The sequence below is a fragment of the Eublepharis macularius genome, chromosome 7, assembly GCF_028583425.1.
Source record: "Eublepharis macularius isolate TG4126 chromosome 7, MPM_Emac_v1.0, whole genome shotgun sequence".
NCBI classification, from domain to species: Eukaryota; Metazoa; Chordata; class Lepidosauria; order Squamata; family Eublepharidae; genus Eublepharis; species Eublepharis macularius.
In genome coordinates this window covers 87,565,429-87,589,600 of record NC_072796.1, presented here as the reverse complement: position 1 = coordinate 87,589,600, position 24,172 = coordinate 87,565,429, and the positions used below count along the sequence as shown (strand labels likewise).

The 24,172-nt window shown below is 40.3% G+C and overlaps 1 protein-coding gene across 1 annotated transcript in view; it reads right to left on the bottom strand.

Annotated features, from left to right (window-relative positions):
• The window catches only part of RP1 (RP1 axonemal microtubule associated), a 302,837-nt gene that overhangs the window by 20,312 nt on the left and 258,353 nt on the right, over positions 1-24,172 (bottom strand). The window contains exons 44-49 of the mRNA XM_054985404.1: positions 18,268-18,419; positions 13,365-13,617; positions 11,518-11,756; positions 8,453-8,573; positions 7,175-7,323; positions 1,990-2,197 (exon numbers count right to left, since the gene is read on the bottom strand). Coding sequence (XP_054841379.1) covers positions 1,990-2,197; positions 7,175-7,323; positions 8,453-8,573; positions 11,518-11,756; positions 13,365-13,617; positions 18,268-18,419 — 1,122 coding nt within the window. The remainder of the gene's footprint in view (positions 1-1,989; positions 2,198-7,174; positions 7,324-8,452; positions 8,574-11,517; positions 11,757-13,364; positions 13,618-18,267; positions 18,420-24,172) is intronic.

The window sequence follows — 24,172 nt, the reverse complement described above, 5'->3', positions numbered from 1 at the left end:
TTCTGATTTAAACTGGAAGTGACATCACCTGGCCTGTGGAGCCTGTGTGCAGCATGCTTCAGCCAGCCTCTGCTCACCTCCCTCACAGCCAGCCAGACAAGTGGCAACAGGGAGCAGAGGTTGGGATTGGGGCATGCCCCACCATGGCAGGAGATCTTGCATATGGTTGCTGGTCCCCCAGTGGTGGTGGGGGATATCCAACTCTCAGCCTCCACCTCCCATCACCACTCATCTGGCCAGTGGGGGAAAAGGAGTGGGAATGGGTAGGCAATCTCCAAGGGGTTTACCCCATTGACCACCGATTGCTGAACCAAAGTGTGAGAGCACACCATGACCGGCACAGTGATATCACTTCTGGGAAGTGATGTCATTGCCCCTACCAAGAGTGCACATGCAAGAATGTCTTAAAGGTAAATGCTGCTCCCCCCCCCCCCACTGAGAGGAGAAGAGGACCTGACAACCCTAATCTGGAAGCCCTATTAAGGGTCTTGATTGGTCATTTTTGGCTTTCTCTCTATTCCACCAAATGGGATTGGCAGATACTGGAAAAAAGAATGGACTTGGCTCTGTCAGTGACAGCCTCCCTCTAATTTAAGTGGCTCTTTCCCTGGCAGAAGAACCACTTAAGCTGGAAGAATGCTTCTTATGCTTAAGAAACAGTGCAAATTTCACTGCAGGGAGTGATACGATATGGGTCACTACTGAGCGATCAGTATAGTGACTAGTAATGACAGAGGAAGTGTACTAAGAACAAAAGGATTCTCCAGGAGACAGAGATTACTTAGATAAACCCAAGGAAACAACTGTACAGGATTAATGCTGTGCATACTATGAATCACCAAATGTTGCAATCATCTCATTCTTCACATAGTGATAATTATTGGTTTATTTTACAAGTCAAGCCTGTAACAAAGATACATCTGCATATTGAGTTCTTCAGTACACAGATTTGCAAATGAATGTGTTTGTAGTTTCAAAGCAGAAAGACGGTAACATCAAGGACCTGTTCATATTGTACATTTTCCTTACTAAAAATGTGTGTGTGTGTTTTTTAAAAAAAGTATGGATATGGATGTCAGCATTTTCAACAGTGAAAATGGTCCAAAATTTCAATCCTATGGCTGACTTGGCATGCAGTTCCTGTCCCCCCCCCCCCGCCCCCCAGTATTCCAGCATCACACAGGAATGGCCATTAAAAATGTGATCTGGTCTTGGTTTCGTCTGTGGTTCTACAACTGCATTAAGTGGGGATTTGCTCACACACCCTCCCAGTCCGTATCCAGCATTATCTACCATGCCACAGTGTTGATATAAATGCTAGGTTTCAATTAATTTAACTAGAAAGCACTTGTAAGTACACTTCCCTTACACCAGTGACTATAGACATTAGTGAGCCCTCAGGCCTTCAGAGTAAGGCCTGCAGTACCTCCTGCCACTGATTTTCACTCCTCTGCAATGATAAAGGTTTGGAAAAGGAGGGCTAGTAAAGAACTCCCTCAAGTATGCCATTATTCTCTGAGAAATCAGTTGCTTTCCAAGTATGGAAAATCTTGAGTATATATGAACGCAACCAGGGAGCAGTTTGCCTATCATTAATAAGCACAGGCTCTTTCCCTCCGAATTTGAATTTTTGTAAGCATTCAATGACATTACAATAACCACCAATGACCTGGGATGATGTGGCACACAAATAGATGACAACAAGCAACAGAAAACTCTAACAATATTATACTTTGTTGCAATAATATGTTGCGATATTATTTATGCCAACTACTAAGCTGGCTAGTAAGCAGTCTGAGTAGCTTGAGCTTGTCAGAGCTTGAAAGCTAAGCAGGGTCGAGGTTGGCCATGGTTAGTACTTGGATGGGAGACCATCAAAGAATCCCAGGGCTGCTATGCAGACGAAGGCAATTGCAAAGAAAAAGGGGCATATTATGCAGTTCTGAAGGAGATTCTCAGCAAATACATAGTGTCTGAAATAATACTGACCTGTTACATTCAGGGTTACTGAGGCAAGCTTTTTCTTATCTGTTCTGTCTCTTAGCCATGTTTGAGCCATAAACAGTAGTTCCTTTCCTTCTAATGTGGACTCTGTCACAACAATCTTCTCAAGGTGCCAATCAGAACCTTTCCCTTTTTCCACAACAAGCTCATGCACTGTCCCAATATCTACTGCTTCCACTTGAAAAATATCCACCTGGAAAAATCCCAATTAACATGCAGAGAGCTTCATATTCAAAATAGGTGCACAGAAATATCATGAAAGGAAAGGACAATGAAGCTTAGCGTTTTACCCATCAAATACAGGCAAGCATTAACAAGGAGGACCAGGAAATCCCAAACTTGCTTACAGTGGAAACAAATTACATTATGATGGTTTTCAAACAAACCAAAATATCATTGGAATAGAAAGTACATGCCTGTGCGTGGCACATAGAAAAGAAGAAGCGCCTGCCCGCACTGAGCTGCATGTTACCACCTCATTTAAGTATACATATGTAGAACTACAAATCTTACAGTTAAAACTGAACTATGGTTATAAGGAGGCAGACTTGCAAAAGCATGTTGGCTTCTGTGATTCTGAGGAATATGAAAACTGCTCCTAGCATTGGAATTAAGAAACAATCCATTCTTTTATGGATCATCCTACTAAGGTCAATTGGACTACTGAAATAAGTAGGTTTGCTGACTAATGCGTGTGTATCTCCTATTTAGGGTGATCTGCACAGAAACATAATACAAAGCAACTTTATTGGTGAAGCACAGTCATCCCATTTTTAAAATGCTGAGAGACAGAGTTAAGAATAAAAAATCCACCCCAACTTCAGTATTTTAACAATAACAAACAATAACAATAACAACATTCGATTTATATACCACACTTCAGGACAACTTAGTGCCACACTCACAGCAGTTTACAAAGTGTGTTATTATTATCCTCATAACAATCACCCTGTGAGATAAATGGGGCTGACAGAGCTCTGAGAGAACTGTTACTGACCCAAGGTCATCCAGCTAGCTTCAAGCAGAGGACTGGTGAATCAAACCTGGATCTCCAGATTAGAGTCCTTATGCTCGGGGGTGGGGGGAGGAGCGAGGCGGGAAATTGTTTTCTCAACAATTGCACTATTGCACTTCAATATAGAATCTAAAGTTGGAAAAGTTATATTACTGGCAACCAAAAATGTTAGCAGTCTCAAGCTAATGGTTCTGAAGTCTCTATCATAAGCAGGAAGCAAACTCCATTTGAAACTTCAATAATTGTTTCCTTCATCTACTATATATCAATAAAAAAATTACAACTTTAGTATTGCAGTGAAAACTTTGATAGGTTCTCATTGCACAATGCAATATTTCCCTAGGTCACATATTCTGAAAATCCCTACTGAATTTTTAAACCTGAATTGGCATTATCCTGCACTCATCAATGCCGGATCTAAAAACTTTGTTTCCTTCTGTGGCAGCGATAGCTGTAGTAGGAGCAGAAGATTTTGAATAAACAGTCTCTGCATAAACTTCAGTCATATCTCTTCAGTGGTCCAACATGACAGTTGGTTAGCAAAAACATTCCCAGCAGACATGGTGAATACTATTGCTCAACTTGAAGTCCTGAATGTCAATTGCTTTTATACAGTCCTTACTTCCCAAAGTCCTCAATCCTAATTTTAAACAGCCTTTTTACTAGAGGAATCTATTTTAACTAGGTTGGAATGTTAAACAAGATGAAGATTCACAAATCTCAGATTGTGGCCTGATTATTCTCCTCTCTCTTTTGGAGTTATTTCATATCTGAAAATAGAATTATAGAAATGAAACCTGGTGGAAGAGGCATGGAGAATATCCTCAAATTCAAATCTGGGACACCTATGAATAGAAATAACTATAAAGGATGATGTGACTGATAAATGGATATTTCTTGTCAATCAGGCTGCCAATTCCCATGGAGTTCAGGTATTTATGTACTTAACTGTGTGCAAGGTTCGTTAACTCAGGAACACCAACTTTTAAAATGAAACTGGGTTTTCCCCCCTCCTTTGAAATAACAGAACAACAGGGCTATTTTTATAATGCTAAAAATCTAATAAGCAAAAATGCCCAGAATATAGAGAAGGACAGATATTTTAGGAGATGCATATATTTGTCTAAAGAAGGGATGCTTCCAAATTTTTCCTTATTTGAATTTTACTCCTTATTTTAGAGTTTCAAACTACATGATCACATATCTAAAGTAGAACTGATACACTAGGAATACTGCAATGCTCAGTTTTTTATTTCTGAATTTTGGTCAGAATGCTATGCATGTGCAACTTTCTGCAGTTTGTAAACTTCATTTGTATTTCTCCCCTTTTTGTATATATATAAATTAATAAGACACTGGCCAAAAAGCAGTTCTGATTTGGTTTTATGCATGATTGTATCAAGATTATTATTATTTTTTGCATAGTGTGTTACAGGATAACAACAACAACAACATTCGATTAAGTAATCAAATCCTTAATTGTCAAGTCATCCCCAGATGATAACCAGCTGGGCCATGTGGGATTCAGATCAAAGGGTACCGTTTTCTGTACCTCTTGCAAGTACATTTGAATATCTAACTTCCTGATATATTTCTGCATCATTAATCGACTGTTTATAATAGTCCTGGCATTTATATGAGGTTCATGCCATATTTTGACATGATATTAAACAGAAACTCAGTTCCGTTGAGTGGCAGTTACTGTAAAGTCAGGGGAAAAATTATTGCTAGGCAAAGCACATTTTAAAATGTCACAACAACTGTTAAGGTGAAGCATGCAAATTCTAAGCCTGAAATATTCTAAAATCCTTCACTGTTTCCACGACTGTTAGTTGCAAAGAGGGAAAGGAAATATTTCAAGGTGTGTGTTTATTTGTCTAATAAGCACTATATTGTATTGCGGTTCTTTTTGGAGCTTATTTATAAAGGGGAAAACATACATAATGTTTATACATTTCTCAGAAATAAGAACTGGAGACATCACTGCTAAGGCAAGAATCCATTTCCCTTCACATTTATCTTCAGTATTTTCAGTAATAATATAACTGCATAAGCAGAATGCAGTATTTTCATTTACAGCCCACTGCTATGCTCTGGACACCAGCATCACCAATGATTTTGTGATGCTAGCACTTCTAGTTGATATCTTATGCTCACTCAGCACAGGAGAAATGTGTATAACAAAGACATTCTCTGATGTGTAAAGAGCATAGCCATTGCAACCAAGTCCATAGCAACCCCACCACACATGGAACAGCATGCTAATGATGCCTCATGACAGTCAATAGGTGCATGCAGATGTTGACACACCTCCTTGATGTCAACTTATCACTGTCCACATGAAGAAAACAAGGAAGACAACAAAGGAAACACCCCCTCCCATTATAGGATGGACCATGGTGTGAACAGCAGGAACCCTGAGACAAAACTCTCTGGGGAGCTTAGCAGAAATAGGTGGAAGAACAGTCCTACAAACATGTTTCCTTCCAGCAAACCACAAAGAAGGAACCATGGCCACTTAAAACACATCATCCACATGTCCCCACAGCTCACTTTGAAGAGGCAATAGTATAATGTCCAAGACCTCTCCCACATGATGGTTGAGGTCCTGAGGGAAGGGAAGTGCTCAGGAATGCCATTCATCAAACATTTAAAGGAGATACAACATTAGAGCAGTAACAAGGGAACACAGAACCACACATTTTTTAAAAAAGTGTTGCTGACATCTCCATAGTAGCTCACTGGAGGAAAGCACACATATGGCAAACAAGAGCTATGGATTAAAATTCTACCAAAGGGGATGCTTGCAAAAATGCAAACTTCATTGTTTATCCAGTGACAATCCAATCAGTAGCAAAACAGTGGGAGGAGCAGAACCCACACCTCTTGGGAGCAGTGTTCTGACCATACATCCAGCTGGGAAGCCATGTGATGTTGTAGTGGTGAGGGAAGGGCTGGGAGGCTCCTGTGGGGACAGGGAAGGAAGGGGCTCATTGGCCCTTCTCCAACCCCTGGCCCTGAAACGGGCTCTCACCTTGGGGGTGGGCTTGGGGGGTGGAGTTGGAAATTGGGGAAGGAGTAGAGGAGATGCTGGTGGTGGTGAGTGCAAGAGTGAGCCAGCAAGCACCAGATGGGCTATCTCTGAGGGAGCCTAAGGACACAGATGAGGTAACTAGCCCTTGGCCCCTCTATCTGAGGCCTGTTGTAGCCCCCGTCAAGACAACTGACAGGCAGGAGGTGGATGTTGCCCTGCTTGAGGACTCACACAGATCATTAAAAATCTAGTAAGATAAAACCCCTAATTAAAAGCCTAGGTAAAAATATGTGTTTTGTTCTAAAGTAAAGTAAATGCCAGAGAAGCTTCAAGAGGGAGTGTGTTCCAAAGGCGAGGAGCCAGCACAGAAAATGCCCTGTTTCTAGTTGTCACCTGCCTCTCCTTTGAAGGCATGGCAGAGCTTGAAAGGCAGATCTTAAATGGTGATCTGGATAGTATAGGAGGAGATAGTCTTTCAGCAAAGGTCATTTGTCAGGGCAACCAAGGCTGTTTTCATCCCAAAGCCAAGCCTGAATCTAGATTGAAATATACCTAAATAATACATCTCTATGAGATTGCCTGAAGCTTGGAGCCACCACCTAGTTGACCACCAAGCCCAAGAATGGAATATTAGCCACCAGGCAACAGTTATTTAGGTCATTTGGGTCCAGGAATGCCTTAAGAGGGGTCGGCCAACCACTTTTTCCCCAAGTGGTGAGGACTACAACCTACCACAGAAACACGTTTATCTCCTAGGCCAGTTAACAACCCAGTTTGGCATGATAGTATTAGCCATGAGGTTCAAAGAGCAGAATTGAATGTGGTGGGCCACATACTTCAAAGCACTTTGTCAACTTCATCAGACCTCTACAACTGAAAGTCATCCAAACAACTAGGACCAGATTGCGCTCCAATAACATCCTGACTTTGAGTCAGTCCAGCCAGGATATTTAAGTCTTGGCAGATGCGACAATGGGTGCCTTTTTAAAATTTTAAAAGGCTCAAGGGAACACAATTTTGTATTGTTCTTCAAAATAGCCAGTAATTAAGCAACAAAGTGCATTGCAACATTATTACTAGATGACAACAGAAGTTCTAAGCTAGAGCTCTGGATAGCTTACCTTCCCCTTAGTGAAAACATCTGCTCCATTTCTAGGCAATTTTCTCTTGCCTGTGTCTCCCATTGATCCTCTCAAAGTGACATATACATCTGCATCTGTTCCCGAATCTGGGGATGAGTTTGTCCAAATGTGCAGAACAAACTGTTTCACTGAAGAAAGAGCGACTAAATTTCAATCAATTAAACACACATATTTATTGAGGATATTACTTTTATTTCTAGACTATAATTTGCCAATGCACCCTTTAAGATGGTTCCTGGGCTCTGCTTGAGCAGACACTGATAGACCCTCAGGGTTTGATTCTCATACTGTAGGAATAAGTTCATCTGATCACTGAGCATTCAAATCCATCTTTTTTACTGTTCCAATCTAGGTCTGCAATACAGCCCTCATATGGCCCTTATCGTTCACAGCCCCCCCCCAAAGGCTAGCATCAAAGTCAGCATCATGGATGCTTCTCTCTCTCCCTCCCTGTGCATACAGGTAAAAGAGGCTACTGGCAGCAAATGATGGAGCATATTGGAAGGATCTATAGTACAAACAATACTAGCTAGCACACCAGCTTCTTCCAGAGCATTGGGGATTATATATAACCATATCTGCTTGCTGCCCCTTCAGTCTCCTTTTTTTTTCAAAATGACCACTTGTTGTGAGTGGTAATCCTTTCAGAAAGTTTTCCCCAGGTTAGTGTCAGACCAGAGGAAATACTAGAATGGATTTGCAATTAACAGCCCATTGAATATTGACTAGACTTTCAATATTCAATGATAATTTTAGCCAAATAGATCAGAAATGATAATTTTAGCCAAATAGTGTTTACCCAGGCCCTGACCTAGATAGCCCAGGTGACGCTGATCTTGTCCAATCTCAAAAGTTAAGCAAGGTCAGCCTTGGTTAGTAATTGAATGGGAAACCTCCAACGGAGACCAGGGTTGCAGAGGCAGGCAATGGCAAATCACCTCTGTTAGTCTCTTGCTGTGAAAATCCCACCGGGGTCACCATAAGTCAACTCTGACTTGAGGACACTCTCTACCACCAGTGTTTGCCCACATTCTTCCCTATTTCCCTCTGCCATTATGAGCAGTGTGGAGTAGGGGGGTCTACCGATGTGGCTTAGCAACTCTGTGTAGTGTTGCATACACTGATACTGCAAGATAATATCAATCATCAATCAATCATAATAATTCACTGATTAGAGAATCAATAATAATAATTCCTACTAAAATTAATGTAACTGATTTTGAGAGTTCTAATAAATCTTTGAGGCAACAATCAAACCTGTTAAACAATTGTAGTCAGCTGTTAGAACTGGAAATTCAGCCATTGTGTACTGATCTGAAAACTGTCGGAGACATGGGAAATCAAGACTTTCTTTACTTTTTCTGTGCTGGAGCTTCACCTATATATGGGGGTGGGAATATACATATAGGTGGATCAGTCCAGGGTTTATGCAGCAGTTTTTTCCCTGCGTTGGCCAGCAGATTTCTCTAGGAAGCTTCCAAATGTCTCACGTAAACTCACAAGCTGGTCATGAAGATAATGGCCACTCTTTGTTGTTGTGGGTTGAACTTCTCTGAACATAGGAAGTGACTTCAGTAATTTTTGTAACCTATTACAAATGGCCATACTGGTATGTGCTGGGACAGAGGCTAAAGGAAATAAGGTCAAGAGGGAGGCAGAGGACAAGGATGAATGAAACCCTCTCCTCTCTCAGTCTAGAGGCTATGCAGTGCTCCATGCTGGCAAGGCTGTGCCCAGCTTAGGTGTGTCACTTACAGTGATGTTTCACTGATTGTATCATTTAAAATTTTCCTCAAAAATTACGTTAGAGGGAATTGTTTCTGTTCTTTTTTTACAAAAACTGTTTACTCCATACAATGAGATTTTACCCAATAAGCTACATGTTCTTCCCTTAGCTACTGCGCCAGTGAGTATGTAGCAGAACTATTATGGGTTTCAAAGACTTACTGCATATTCTTTCACAAGAACGTAATGATAATAGATAAAGCATGTCACAAATACAAAATGTGAGTGATGTTATCCAGGTGTGAACCATTAAGTTGGATCCTTCTGTCAGAAAGTCTAAGGGATACAGGGAGATGGTGCCCCTCTCCATTCAGCAGCCCCTGAAACTCTGCTGCAGAGAGTTGGAGGACACTCTTAAGTGAAATGCCACACAACACCGGGGACTGCAGTAAGGAATGGAAATTAGGTAAATTTTCCCCTTCTTCCTCAAGCACTACTGTAGCAAGTGTGGCATAGCAAGTTTGTTGCTAATGCAAGAAGACAGCAGGAGAATTTCACCCAATTTCTCTTCCTTACCACAGTCTCCATTAAGCTGCAAAACATTTGTACCAGCAGGCTTTCTCAGCCTTCAAAATGAGCTTCTCAAGGAGCTGCTGGGGGAAGCGATGGTAGGGAAGAATCTACCTTTGTGACCCCCTTATGCTCGTGGGTAGTAGGATCCATCCTATTTGAAGGAAGGATTCTTTCCCCCTTTTAAAAAAAGAAAATTTAAATGCTTGCTTGATATGAATAAGTAGTAATTTGGTTCTTGGGGTGACTATGTTTTGCAACAAAGAGCGAGTATGAAGGAAGGCTTCAGTGCCAAGAGCAGGGTGACCAGACTGAATAGTGTGCAGCGGGACTGTTCTCTGTGCCTTTAACGGTCATTCAGCTTTTTTTATCCTCACCAACAAGCTGCATCTGTCAAAATTTTGTCTTTTGTATAAAAGGCAAACCCATTGCTGTATGACAGAGCACATGCACAAGTCCCAGCTAAAGTCCCTGGAATCTCCTGTTAAACTGATCTCAGGTGGCAGGGTAGAGAAAGATAATTGTGCTATAGGGTCTAATGGGCTAAGGAAATCCATATCTTCCTTTGCATCTAGAACCCTTATCAGTTAGGTTGCTTGGTGGATCAGTTCATGCTTTTGAATTCCCTCCTTCCAAGACTGATGACAAAGCCTAAGCCCAAATTTGTTCAGGAAACAATGCAAAACCTTTACATTTAAGTACAACTACCATTTATGAAGTCAAATGGGGCATTTTGACACCAAGGATGTACACAAGGATTTCTTCCATGAAATACAAGAACTCTGCTAATCTAGTGCAATCTGTAATTTTAACTACAGAGTTTTAGACATCAGAGGAAAGAATGTCACTTTGGCTCTCCATTTCTGTTCCTGGGATATCAGTTTATGTAGCAGATTCTCCCCCACCCCACAAAAAAGACCTTTGCAGTATCTCCATTGGACAGCAGCACTGGGGAGACACAGATCCAGAATGCAATAGCCTGTTTGGATGGAATGGCCTATTTGCCAGCTACAATTCTTATGTGAAGTTAATATTGAAAATGTTATTTATAGTGCAATTGTGGAGCAGCTGCCCAATGATCTTAAACAGGAAATGTATAAGATCATTGGTACTGAAACATATAAGAGTGGGTTTACTGGATCAGACCCAAATGCAGCAAATCCAGCATTCTAATTCCAACAGTAGCCATCCAGTTATCATTGCAAAGGATGCAAACAAGACCATGTCCTGTTGCTTGCCCCGAGCATATGAGAGTCAGAAGTCTGAACATGAGCTTCTAACAGATATCATGTCTAACAGAAGTAACACCTGTGGTTTTGTGTAACCCATATTTTTAAAAAATCTAAGCTATTTTCTTTGGAGTGTTCTGAACTTCCCTGCCACCATCTTCATTTGTTGACACTGGGGGCGGGTCTTCCCCCACAGCATCTTAATGTTGTATCACTAATTTACCAAATATATGTTTAAGATGTACTAAAGGTACCTAGATGTCCAGGTATTTAAAGAGCAGGGTCCAGGTTCCTCCGACCCAATTGAGGTTCCTGCACCCACACAGCAACTGTAGGGAACTGCTGTTACAGGAGAGCTCACATGACCTCAGAATGATATAGCGGGGAGAGGAAGGGCTCCTGTCTCCCCCCCTTAAGCCATTTCTCTGTGTCAAAATAGCATGGGGGATGAGATTTCACTGTTTTTACAGCTCCTCATGCACAGAAGTTCATATGGAGCAGCAAAAACTCATGCACACACACACCCCACTCACTATTTTGGAAAATAGATTGAGCGAGGAACTCTTCCTCCCCTACATGGTGGTCTGAGGCTGTTTGGGCTTTTTAACAGCTATTCATTTTTAATTGCTGTGTGGCTATGGGAACCTGAATTCTTTAAAAACCATCTTGATCTTTAAAAACCTGCAAGTCTAGAGAGATCCTAACATCACATTATTAACAGATCTGCTATGTGAACTCTAAGATTGTTGTGTAAAAATCATTGTTCAAAAGGAAGTGCAAATACATATTGCTTTTTACCTCACGGCAATGCCAGGTCTCCCCACCTATTTCTTCTACTTCCAAGCGAACTTTGCATATCACGCCAGCCTTCTTATCCCAGTCTAGTGATGCCTGATATGCGTCAGTCCTCTTCAATAATCCTTTGGGAATGCAGACTGAAGCACACGCACCTTTGTCATCACAGGCTGACAGAGTCAGCCTTGGGTTTATGGTATTGCTTGAAGTGTCCCTGGTTATAATACTAACATCCCAGGTTCCTAGAAAAGTAAATCAATGTTTTAAAAAGCTTAAATGGACTTCAATATTAGAGAAACTTAGAATACATAGAGTGTATGATTAATCATTCATAGGGTTTGCCATACAATTTGTAATTATGCTAGCTACAGAATTCAGAAAATAAGTGACAAACAAATATTTGCTATTTATCTTGAGGCTGGCAAGTGTACTACTATGCCCTGATCCTTTATATAGAATTTAGTAAATTATTTTACAATATTTAATTTATATAATCTCAAAAAAATCCTGTGGAGCATGGCATTTATGGTTCCTGTTTTTCAGACAGAGACATGATTCAGAGGTAGGAATTTGCTGCCCATGAGTAGTTCTGTGTTAGCATGGGGTTGACTTCTAAATTCCCAGAGAGCACTGTGGAGAGAGGACCAGACTAGATAACGGGGAGGTCTGGGTTCACAAAGCCATAAAGGTCACTAGATAACTGACAGTGAAATTCAAAAGGGTTACATAGGACTGCACCATGAAAGAGTCTCTCTCAGCTTTACCTACCATTCAGGATTCTTTTGAAGAAAAAATAGAGGATTGGAGAAACATGTACCTTCTGAACTTCTTGGATGAAGGGTGGGGGAAAAATGTGAGATCCTAATTTTATTCTGTATCCACTGAACTAAATGATGTCTAAGATATTTCATGGCTCAATATTGGTGGTTATGATTTTATGTCAAACTATGGGTTGCCATACAAATTGAACTTCTTGTTAAAGAATAATCACTCATCTTCCATCTTGTGTGGGTGAAGTTTGGAAAATTTGCTCAGCTCACCCAAGTGGTGGTTCCTGCTACCCGCCCCCCTTTTTGCTACAGCTGCAGCATACATGCTATAGTTTTCAGTAAAAACACGTTGTCAAAAAGACTTGAATACTGAATGAATAACATTCATTATTTTAAAATGATCAGAAATAATGTATTAGTTGACGATAATAAGAGAAATGCTACAATGAAAACATACAATGATACGATCCTTAAGGAGTATATCTTAAAATGACAAGGAAAGATGTTCTATTCTACTGATGGAGAAAAATTGCAGAGAACTTTGCATTTTGTTATTATGAGCAAAACTAGTTAAACCATCAATTGAATATATCACCTTTTTTGTAAATGCTTTCTGCCCTTAATTTGTGAAAGTAAATATGCAATTTCAGTCCATCTCAATTTAAATATGAGTGATGGAGTAGGGGTAACAAAAACACTACAAGAACAGATGATATATTTCAGAAATAGCTTCAAATGCAAGAGCCTTCTGCTCTGCAGTTCTTGATGCTTAGAAAAATCACTATTTTCTTTTCCTTTTTTTCCCCTTCTGCCACATTCAATCTCCAAATCTCATTTTAAAACTTTGCTTATGCTTCTTAATCTCTGTATCGCTATGTGTGCTAACATATTTTTATTTAAAGAAATTATTGAGCTTTGTAAAACATCAGGGGGATAGAGTTGGCATGACAGATGTTATTCAGGATAAAGCAGTATTATATTTGGATTTTTTAAAAGTCTCAATAGACCCACCCAGGAAAGATAATGATAAAATATATCAAAAATAGAGCTTGAATGTGCTTTGTTGATTTTGCATCTCACCATGAACATTTCCCGCCAGCCCCTCTTTTCTGATTTTCCCAAGAAGTTGCAGTTCTTGCTTCATCTTTCCATTGCCAATTCCACTGTCCAGCCATTGTTGGCATGAGAACACATAGGTGCCATCATTTTTCTCTGTTTCTTGAACAGAGATCTTGTTGAGGTACCAGCCGGCTCCATAACCAAATTGATTGTGTTCAACAAGAAGTTTGCTTAACATCCCTAAATCAATTGCCTGAACACTGAATATACACATCTGTGGAGGAAAATAAATAAGAGTCAACGTCCAAGGTATTATAAACATATTAACATTCTTCAGTTAGACAAATAACTTTTCCTGTGCAGTTCTTCTGTTTGCTGTTAGTTAAATGAAGAAAAGGCTAAATTATTCTTACAGCAGTTTTATGCAGTTACACCCTTCTAAGCCCATTGACTTCAATGGATTTAGACAGGTATAATCCTGTTTAAGATTGCTCTATTAGATATCCTATTTATGTCTTATTATTGCAAGCCAAATGCAATACTGTTCCAACTGGTGGAACAGTAACACAACTTGCAATCCATTAGACAACTTGCTTTGCAATGTACAATGTGGCAGGGGAGTTTGTGGTATGCTCTAGAGCGCAGCACAGTTCACACATGCCCACAGTGGCCAGGACCTCCAAATGTGCATCATCAGCTTCAATCTTAACACGTTGGCCCAAAAGAATATATGTAAAGTATTTGAAACTTCTGGTCAATACTAATATGAAATATGCTGCTCTGCTATCTGCCCAACTGCAATTCTCTGAATGTAAACTAAAGGGCAATATGATAATGTACCAGCTTTTCTTTCATTTCACTTCACTTTCTATCCTTCACAAACTGTTTCCAAATCTAAGAGTACTGATAACAACAGAAACAGTGGTCAACAATGTCAGTCTTCTCTTCATAAGATCACATAAGGTGCACACTACTAAGAGGAGATGAATTCCATTGGGTGCAGATGAATACATTTTAAAATACTACTACAGCTTCCAGTAAACAACGTGTTAGCAGCTGCAAAGTTTCATGTTTGGATGAATAAATTATGGTAGGGAATGAACGTATGCCCATTTGAGAAAAATATGAACGGGTGGGTAGAAGTGTGGGCACATGTGGGTAGCAATAAGACAACCAGATGGATGGCAGAAAGAGAAGCTATAATTTCACTTGTTGACAGCTAATATACCATCAGATTAAAAGACATACACAAAAAAAGAAATTAAAAAGTATGTGTGTCTAAACTTTTTTTTAAAAAAATCAGGTTATTACACTTGGCTTTTTGTGAAGATAGGATTGTGGTCTTCAACACGTTAAGGAAAAATAACATCAAGCATATCATTTCTACTGGAAAAATATAATTCTTGACATTTTTATTTTCATATATTTATGATTTTACAAAACTGTTACCATGGCAAAATACAGTGCATAATGGTATAAAAGGCTCCAAATAGGAAATATTCCAGAACAATGTACTGCAAATAACTTTTGAAACATTGTATCATTTTGATGGTTATTCAAAATTTCAAATATCATTGTAGCACAATGGTGCATGCAATCCTTAACAATAACCTCTACCAAAAATATTCCTCTTTTTTCCTGTTAGCACTTTTCAGTGTGAGCTCTATCATTAATCCCATTCTGTATGACGATAAATCATAGTTCTCAGAAAACAGTGGACAAAATCACTCTATTGTTGTCAATGAATTCTCTTCAAGGCACATTAAATTACACAGTCCTTCATGGTTAGCCTAAATTTATTTTTGTCCTATGTTATTTCTCCTTTTGTATAAACGTGCATACCCTTCATTGGAAACATAACTGATGAAAACCAAAATTGTTCCATTTAAATTGGTTTGCCTGATTTAGATTCTGTTTTAGCTAGGCAAAATGACAATTTCCCACTCATTTAACCCATTATACCAGTGAGAACAGTTAGCTAGAAAGATAATTACTGAAGCAATGTTAACTGGCTTTATTCACTGTGGTAGAATTGAATTGCTTCATCTTCCTTTATCATACAATTGACAGCATACAGCAACCTGCACTGAATCCAATTCAGGCCTATTTGTGCCACCTAGGTACAGGTACCTAGAATTCAAAGGGATTCTACTTTGAATCTGCTCTTCAACTTGAATACATGATTTCTTATCCATTCTTAAGTGCCCAATAAATAGTTTTTTTCACCATTCTCTCAGTATTTGAAAATGGATACAATTTAATCTTTTATCTAAGAGAACCATTTCTGTTTCTTCATCATTTACAAGGGTGTGGCTCTGCTAGAATTATATGGGGAGTAATCTAGGGTTGCCAAGTTCCCTTACCCTCCCAGCAGGAGGTGGGGGACCTGGCGCTTATCTTTTCTCCATTCTGACCCTGCACCTGCGGGATGATGTCGACATCATCGCACAGGCACAGGGGTGCACACTTTGCAGTGGGGTGATTTAGGCCCCAAATGGGCCAAATCAGACCTGTTTGGGGCCCTAACTGGCCCACCACAAAGTGGAAGCACTCTCAGGGTGGCGCAATAACGTCACTCCCAGGGAGTGATGATGATGCATCAACCCCGGAGCATACCTGGGAGGCCCGTTCCCACACCTTTCCCTCCCCTGCCAGCCAGGTAAGTGGTGGTGGGGAGCAGAGAGCGAAAGTGGGAGATCCCCAGCAGGGGAATGGGATCCCTAGAATAATCTCTTCTGAATCATTTCTCTTTCTCTGCTGTTGCTCTTCTTAAACTATGGTGACAAAAGTAGATATGCTCTAAGCACATGCTTAATGGGGGGCAAACCCAAATGGACTAACATTTTATGTGTGACTGTACTCATTTTCCTAATGGTTTGTGGGAAGAAGGAGAAGCTTCACCAGTCCCTGCTTTCTACCCAGTGAGCTTCTGCAGACAGAAAAGAGCCATGGGAGTGAGGAGTTTTTCTGACTGCCTTTTTCACATGTCTGCCCAGGAGACATGCACCTCCAGCAGAAAGATGAACAGGTGAGTGTGATCACATGTAATATGTGAGTTCATTTGGGGTTTCCCCCATTAAACACAGGTTTAGTGCACGTATAATTAGGCCCATCTTAGAGTTGACTAGTGACTGCCCATCTCTCCTTGTCTTACACTCAACAGTAGGGCTAATGCAAGGTAAAATGATATCTGATCCCATTTTCCATAGGGATTTGTAATTCTTCTTTTAAAAAACTTAAAATTAAGTGCTCGACTGATTTGCATCATCATTGTAAACTAAAGCCAGACTTCTATGCACATATTTTGTAATTATAGGCAGAATTCACCAGGCACTGCTCTTATGTAACATTAATTTATTTTAGCAGGCCTTGCAAGCGGTCTGAGGACAAGCCTCATTAAATTAACGGAAGATGCACTGTAGAAGTACCTCAAGGACTGACCTCAATGTAACTGTGCCTTTCATATGTTTGATATTTATTTCCTATACCCAGTCCTTAAAAGCAGTGATGTGCATAGGAAACAATTAGTAGAAAACAGAATTATTTCACCCAGGGCCTGTGGCTCAAGCAATATTCCCCCAATGACATTGCTACATTCTTTTACACAAAATCCAACTGTTTCTAAGAGATTATTAAACATACCAGGATATTTTATTGATGAACAATTAGAATTCTTCTTTGACCATAAGGTCTTTTTAATGAGTTTGAATTTTTCAGAGATTGTGATATAGAAACTTCACAGTTGTGGAATTTGAACCACAGGAATCCTTGCAATTTGTATGCACCCTGTGTGGAATATCACTGCAAGCAGCCAGATCGTCACTTAAGGGAGACAGTAAACACATCTGGGAAAGACCCTGAGTTTGCAATTTTGTAACTCCAGGATTATTCCATTACCCCCTAGAAAGCAGCGAGGTATAAACAGCCACAGACCACTCTCCTGACATCTCTTTATTCTGTTTTTGCCTGAATTTCAGTTCTTTGATTATTGAATGAAAGTAAAACTAGATGTGACACAGAAGATTTCACAGGAGGTTTGTGATCATCATGATCTCCATCAGTTCATTTGGGTTTTTAAAAAGCTAATCAGCAGCCATGTGCTTTGAAGTTTGGCGCAAGGGTGCTCCTGTGCTGTTTCCCCAATGCCCCAATGCTAGTGGCCTTGTCCCAAAAGCTCCACAGGGTAACACTCATGGATCTCCCTATTACATTTACAACTAGTTAAACCAACAAAATATTTTTGCCACGGTTCCTCCTTGGAACATGCTTCCTCAGGAGGTGGTGGGCTCTCTGTCTTTGGAGGTTTTTAAGTAGCCTAGGTAGCCATCTGTCAGCAATTCTGTTTCTGTGACTCAGTATGAATTTAGGCAGATCTTGAGAGAGAGGGCAGAAAGGGATAGATGTTGCTAAAGCCAGTGCTTGGCTCTCATGCCCCTTTCTTAAGTGCTCAGGGTAATGCCTATTTAGAGCCACTTTGGAGTCAGGAAGGAATTTTCCTCCAGCCCATATTGCCCAGGAATCCTCCCTCTGGGCATTGAGCAGGGGTCACTGGGAGAGTAAGGTGGTAGCTGCAAATTTCCTGTATTGTGCAGAAGGCTGTACTAGATGACTTATCCCTTCCAGCTCTATGATTCCTTGATTCTAAGTATTATGTTAATTTGCCAACAACATTTAAGGATAGCTTTCTATGTGTGCTTTGGATATGGCACCTGCTGTTTTTCCTTCTGCAAAACATGCACACCTCTGAAGTGCAACATCACACTTCTGTGTTCCTCGTGCTTTTGCAAAATAATTCCAGAAAAAGGAAAACTGGAGGCTGTTAATGTGTTCTATTTTAACCAAACTGCTGAATTGTGTCTCCTATTCATTTTATATTTCCAAGGGGGGACAGGAGGACTGAAAAGCCTCCAGATTCCATTCTTACCTGACCCTTTCCAAAATATGCACATGACTTTGAATTTGCCAGTCTCCTTTTGGAAGAGTCTCCATTTTCTCCAAATATTGTCAAGAAGATGTCCGCATCTGTTTCTGAGGCCGGTAATGTTCCTGTGTGAACCCTGATTGAGTAAGTAACTTCTGTGAGGAAAGAATAATGAAAAAAATATAATAGAGAACAGTATATGCTTTGTCCTTCATGACCTGATAGATGTTGCTAAATAGCACCCAATGCTGTGCTGCCTTAGAGCCAAACTACATATTACGTTCCAGGATTATGCAACTTGAGCTCCAAAGCCTATTGTCCAAGAAAAACTTGCTAAAGGTTCCAGACTCATGTATACCTCATAAACCCCAGTCTGTAATGCTGACAAGAAAGGACAAAGCAGTTTGGGAGTTAATCAAGGGGGAATGGAGAGAAAGGAAAAGTTGGGCTAATATTAATATGATATCAAGGCAGTCTAATACATTTTTGGTTGACAGCCTAAACATGTTTAGATTAGAAATGCTACATGTGTTTTTTAGTATAGAAATATTTTTGATCAAATAGAGCCTTTGATTTAACTTATCTGTTTGGTATTCTCTTTTTATGTGTCGGTAGTAAAATATTTCCCTTGAGACTTAAGATACCAGAATGAAATTTCGTATGCATTTTCAGAACACAGTTCTACATTTCAAGTTTAAATATCAGCTCAACCCCTCACACTTTTGTAACAGAGGGAGAAAGGGAAAAACAAGATATACTCTATTGTGGTATCTGTCACAATGACTGAATTGTTTGCATGCAAGCTGGCAGCAGATTCAAATACTTTCCAGTTAAAGAATAAAGGCAAGCTCAAGCCAATTTTAAGGAGCCCAGGAAAGACGCAAAACATGAGTAACTATGAGACTTACAGCAGCTGCAAAAAAGCCTCCTTGCAAATCACTCTAGCCCAGAACACAGCCCCTACCTTGACACAGCCAATCTGACCACCTGTATCCACAGCATGGCAACATTGAGACTGGACTATTTAGGCCTCCCATCGAAGTCAACTCAGAGACTCCAGTTGGTGCAGAACACCACATGTCAATTATTATCAGGAGCTAGGTGGAGCATGCATATTACTCGTATTCTGCAGTCACTCAATTGGCTCCTCATCAGTTAAAGGTAGGTAAAGGTAGTCCCCCTGTGCAAGCACCGAGTCATTACTGACCCATGGGGGGATGTCACATCAGTTACCTGGCTCATTTTGAGGTTTTGGCTATCACATACAAAGTCCTCATGGCCTTGGTCTCTCCGCCTATGCTCTACCATGGCAGCTTAACTCATCTAAACTCATCACCCTTCTGCTGGGCAAAACCAATAACTGGCTGTACACGCAGATTATTTGTGGTGGCTCCACTTTATGGAATGGCCTGCCTGAAGAGGTCAGTAAAGCACCTCTTCTCCTGGCTTTCCACAAACTATGCTAAACTGAATTATTTACAAGGGCTTTTTACATAGGTAATAGGCTGTGCTGTAAGGAAATAGCTCAGATATTTCAGTAAAGAGATAGGCATTGTACATTTTAGTACTGTGTATTGCCTATTCTTTCTGGATAGTTTCCATGTCGTTTCATACGTCATATCAAATTGCTTATGTTCTTTTTCAGCATTGTTTTCAGCTGCTGTAGCACAGTGGTTAAGTGGTTTGGCTGCAAATAATAACTCTACTGGTTTGAATCCTACTACTGTCACGAGCTCAGTAGGTGGCCTTGGTTAAGCCACTCCTCTCAGCCCCAGCTCCCCAGCTCTATCGTGGGGATAATAATAACGCTAACTTGTTCACCGCTCTGGGTGGGGCACTAATCTGTCTAGAAGTGTGGTATATAAGCGCAGTATGATGATGATGATGATGATGATGATGATGATGATGATGATGATGATGATGATGATGATGATGCAGCATTTGGATTTATGCTTGCTTTCAAATCTCTGCAATCTATACTCTATTGTATTGCTTATTGAATGTCCGAGTCATTGATTATATTATTGACTTACACTTTGTATTCTGCCTTGAGTATCTGTGAGAAAGGTGGACTATAAATAACATCAATTAATCCATCCATCAATCAAATAGGAGTAGGTAAATCCTCCCTGCCCCCCCTGCCCTTACCCCGATTTTACACTTCCCCTGTATCTCCTGGAAGGTGCAAAGTTGGAAAGCAGAGGGCACATTCTTGTGAAGGTTGAGCACCCTGAAAGTGAAGTGGGCAATGCCTGAGTACAATTTCAGTCAGCTGCACTCAAGGAGGCCATGCATTAGTGGGAGCTCCACTAAGGTGGAAAAAAGCAAACAAGTCTGTATGGGGGAATACATGGAGGCCGTTCACTAATACCCAGCATGCAGCTACACAATAGAAAGAAGGTTGACTGTGGCTACCACTATTTATTTTTATTTGATTTATTTAATTATGTATTCAATTTTTAGACCACCCTCCCCGCGAATAGGCTCAGGGTGGGGTACAATAAAATGTTCAATGAACATTTAAAGTATAAACAAATATAAATAAGATTTAAAATACTAAAAACAAATTCGTAAATACCTAAAACATCATATCAGATGGCGGCTCCCTCCAATTTTCCCAATCTGAACTACCCAAAGATTTGACTGCAGAAAGCTGCCAACTTCTATAGTAGTTAGTTTACTCAGAAACACAAGCATGTGGGTGATGTGGTATATTTCTAAACAAACATGCAGATCTGTGAAGGAATCCCCTCTAGGCATATGTGCTGTCATGAGGGATTTGGATGCCCCTTGGAAGCTGCTTACCATTTTGATAGTACCCAAATCACTCATCAATTGTAGTACCTGTATATAAAAATAAGGGTACTCATTTAGATCCCGCAAATTGCAGGCCCATTAGTTTGCGAGGAAAACTGTATGCTAGGCATTTGGAACTTAAATTGAAGTCTTGGATGGTCAGCTGTAATATGTTGGGACCTGAACAATTTGGCTTCAGGAAGGGCTATTCTATAATGTATAATGGCATAATCTTTTCACATTTGGCTGAGAAATATTTAAAGCTGAATGGACTATATGCTTCCTTTTCTGACTTAAAATCAGCATTTGATACAGTAAGTAGAGAAAAGTTGTGGACCAAGTATGCAATTATAAAACATTTATTGTATTTGATTCAATTACTGTATACTAGCACAACTCTACAGATTAGGCAGTCAAGGAACGGTCTTTTAACGGTGGTAAAAGGAGTGTGGCAGGGTTGCATTTTGGCTCTAATACTTTTTGCACTCTGCTTAAATGATCTGAGTCCCTTTTTGTAAAAAGTGAACATAACAGCTCCATTAGGGGGCCATCAAACTAATATAATGCTTTATGCTGATGATGTCTTACTACTATCATAGGCTAGGTAGGTTTTAAGAAACCAAATCAATCAATTTATAAATTCTTGTGAAATGGAGCAACACAGTATAAGTCAGAATAAATCTAAAATATTGCTGTTTGGAGACCCTAGGAAGACAGGGCATCCTTGGATGTTGCAAGGAATGGAGTTTGAACAAGTTCATCCTTACAAATATATGGGCAACTATTTTGATGCTTTAATGACATGGAAAAGTCATTTAAAACATATCCTAAGTAGCTTTCAGCTTCTGTCCATATCTTTGAAGAAATTTTACTTTACAAAGGGTGGACAGTCTTTTCCAGCATTGCTCAAATGATAAAATTCTAAGTTCCTACCTGCAACCTTGACTAGAGCTTTTGAGGCTGTGACCGGATGGTTGAAAAAGAACCCTATGGTCCTGCACTTGGGTTGTGGGCTGTTGGGTTCAGAGATTCAGCTTCCAACCCTCTACAGGGCATCACTTGCACCTGTTCTGATGGTTAGAAGTCCAGGGGGTGAGCCTGGATGCCTCCCTGTCAATGGAGGCCCAGGTCACAGCGGTTGCTGAGCCTTTTTCCATCTGTGGAACTTCCAGGAAACTTCCCCTTACCTATCGACCCTAATGACAGCGATCCAGGCGATGGTCATCTCCACATTAAATTACTGTAACTTGTTCTATGCAGGACTTCCCTTGGGCCTAATCCAGAAACTACAACTGGTCCAGAATGCAGATGCGTGTGTCCTTATGGACATATATAACACCAGTTTTGTATCAGCTGCACTGGCTCCTGGTGGAGTTCTGGATCAGGTTCAAGGTTTTGGTTTTAACCTATAAAGCCCTTAGCGGACTGGAACCAGCATATCTGTGGAATCCCCTCTTACCATATGTTCCCCTGAGGGTGCTCTGCTCGGCTGAAAAAAAACTGCTGGTGGTCCCTGGCCCCAAGGATGCTCACTTGGGCTCAACCAGGGTCAGAGTCTTCTTGGTTCTGGCACCAACCTGGTAGAACTCTCTGTCTGTTGGATCAAGGGCCTATCGAGATTTACTATCCTTCCACCAGGCTAGCAAGAGAGAGATGTTACACTAGTCATATGGTTAAATCAAAAAGAGTCCAGTAGCACCTTTAAGACTAACCAATTTTATTATAGCATAAGCTTTCGAGAATCAAGTTCTCTTCATCAGATGCCTGATCAAAACTGGGCAGATACAGAAGAGGAGGGGGCAAGAGAGAGAAAAGGGAGGGGTCATAAATCACAAGAAGGCAGAATGCAATTAGCGTGGAGGCAATCAAAACATTCCTTTGCTTGGAAATGTAAACATCTCCTTTTGGTGTGCAGTCAGTTTGTAGCAGTGAAGGTGTCCAATTCCTATGTAGTATAAGCTTTCGGTAACCACAGCTCTCCCTGCCAGTTGCATCTGACAAAGAGAACTGTGGTCCCCGAAAGCCCACACCAGGCGTCACTGGGCTCCCCCAGATCACGCCTCTGTAAAGAGAATCTGTTACCTGTGATAATGTGATAACCATTCATAGTCTCTATTCAGTCCCCGCTTGACAGAGTCAAATTTGCATATGAATTCCAATTCAGCAGCCTCCCGTTGGATTGTTGAGGCTAAGGCAGGACAAGCTCCTCTGCTGGTCTACTGTTGCGGGGGCTAGAACTCTCCCCTTACCCCCAGTTCCTCCACCAATAAATCAATGTTGTCTGCCTGCTCCCATCTAAGGGGCCAGGGTTGAGCAACATAGATAGCTGCCAATTTTTTTAAAAAAAAAATTAATGCTGTTTTTATTGTAAACTTACTTATCTATGTTGTGATCTGCTCTGAACCTTATATGGGGCACCATTATGACAGCATGCAATTGCTAAAGGTCTTTAGACGCTGCAAGCTAGATTCTTTCGAATCATCTTGGGAATTTCCAACTGTGTCTCCAACTCAGTAATTAGATTAGAAATTGGACTGTGCTCCTTAAATCAATCACATGGAAATATGCCATTAAGATGTGGTTAAAAAAATTCTTATTAGAACCCCCAAGTCAACCAATACATCTAATGAGGCAAGACTTATTTTTATCATCAAGTGCAAATGTCTTGTTTGACAAATTGTGTGAACTGGGATTTTCGCTACACAATAACCTATTTAATTACTATTCAGATAATCTATTGAAAACTACAACAAACGTAATTTTGTCACATGATTGGTCTGGTTTAGTCACTGATTTATATAGGAAGTGTTATCTTTTGTATTATGGTTATATTCCTACAACTTCCTTTACAGTTGCTAATTATCTGGTTACTATAAAAAAAAATCCCAAACACAGCTATTTGATTTTTTTGGCAAGATATAATTCACTTCCAACAGCTGAATACACAAGAAGGCTTAAAGGTATTCCCTGGACTGAAAGAAATTGTTCTCGTGCATCAGGACCAATAGAGACCAACAATAGAGACCAACTCTTGTCAACTCTGATGTTCAGTGCTCTACTAATTATATTAATCTGAAATTGTTGTTTTCAAATTATGCAAGCTGGCTGGAAG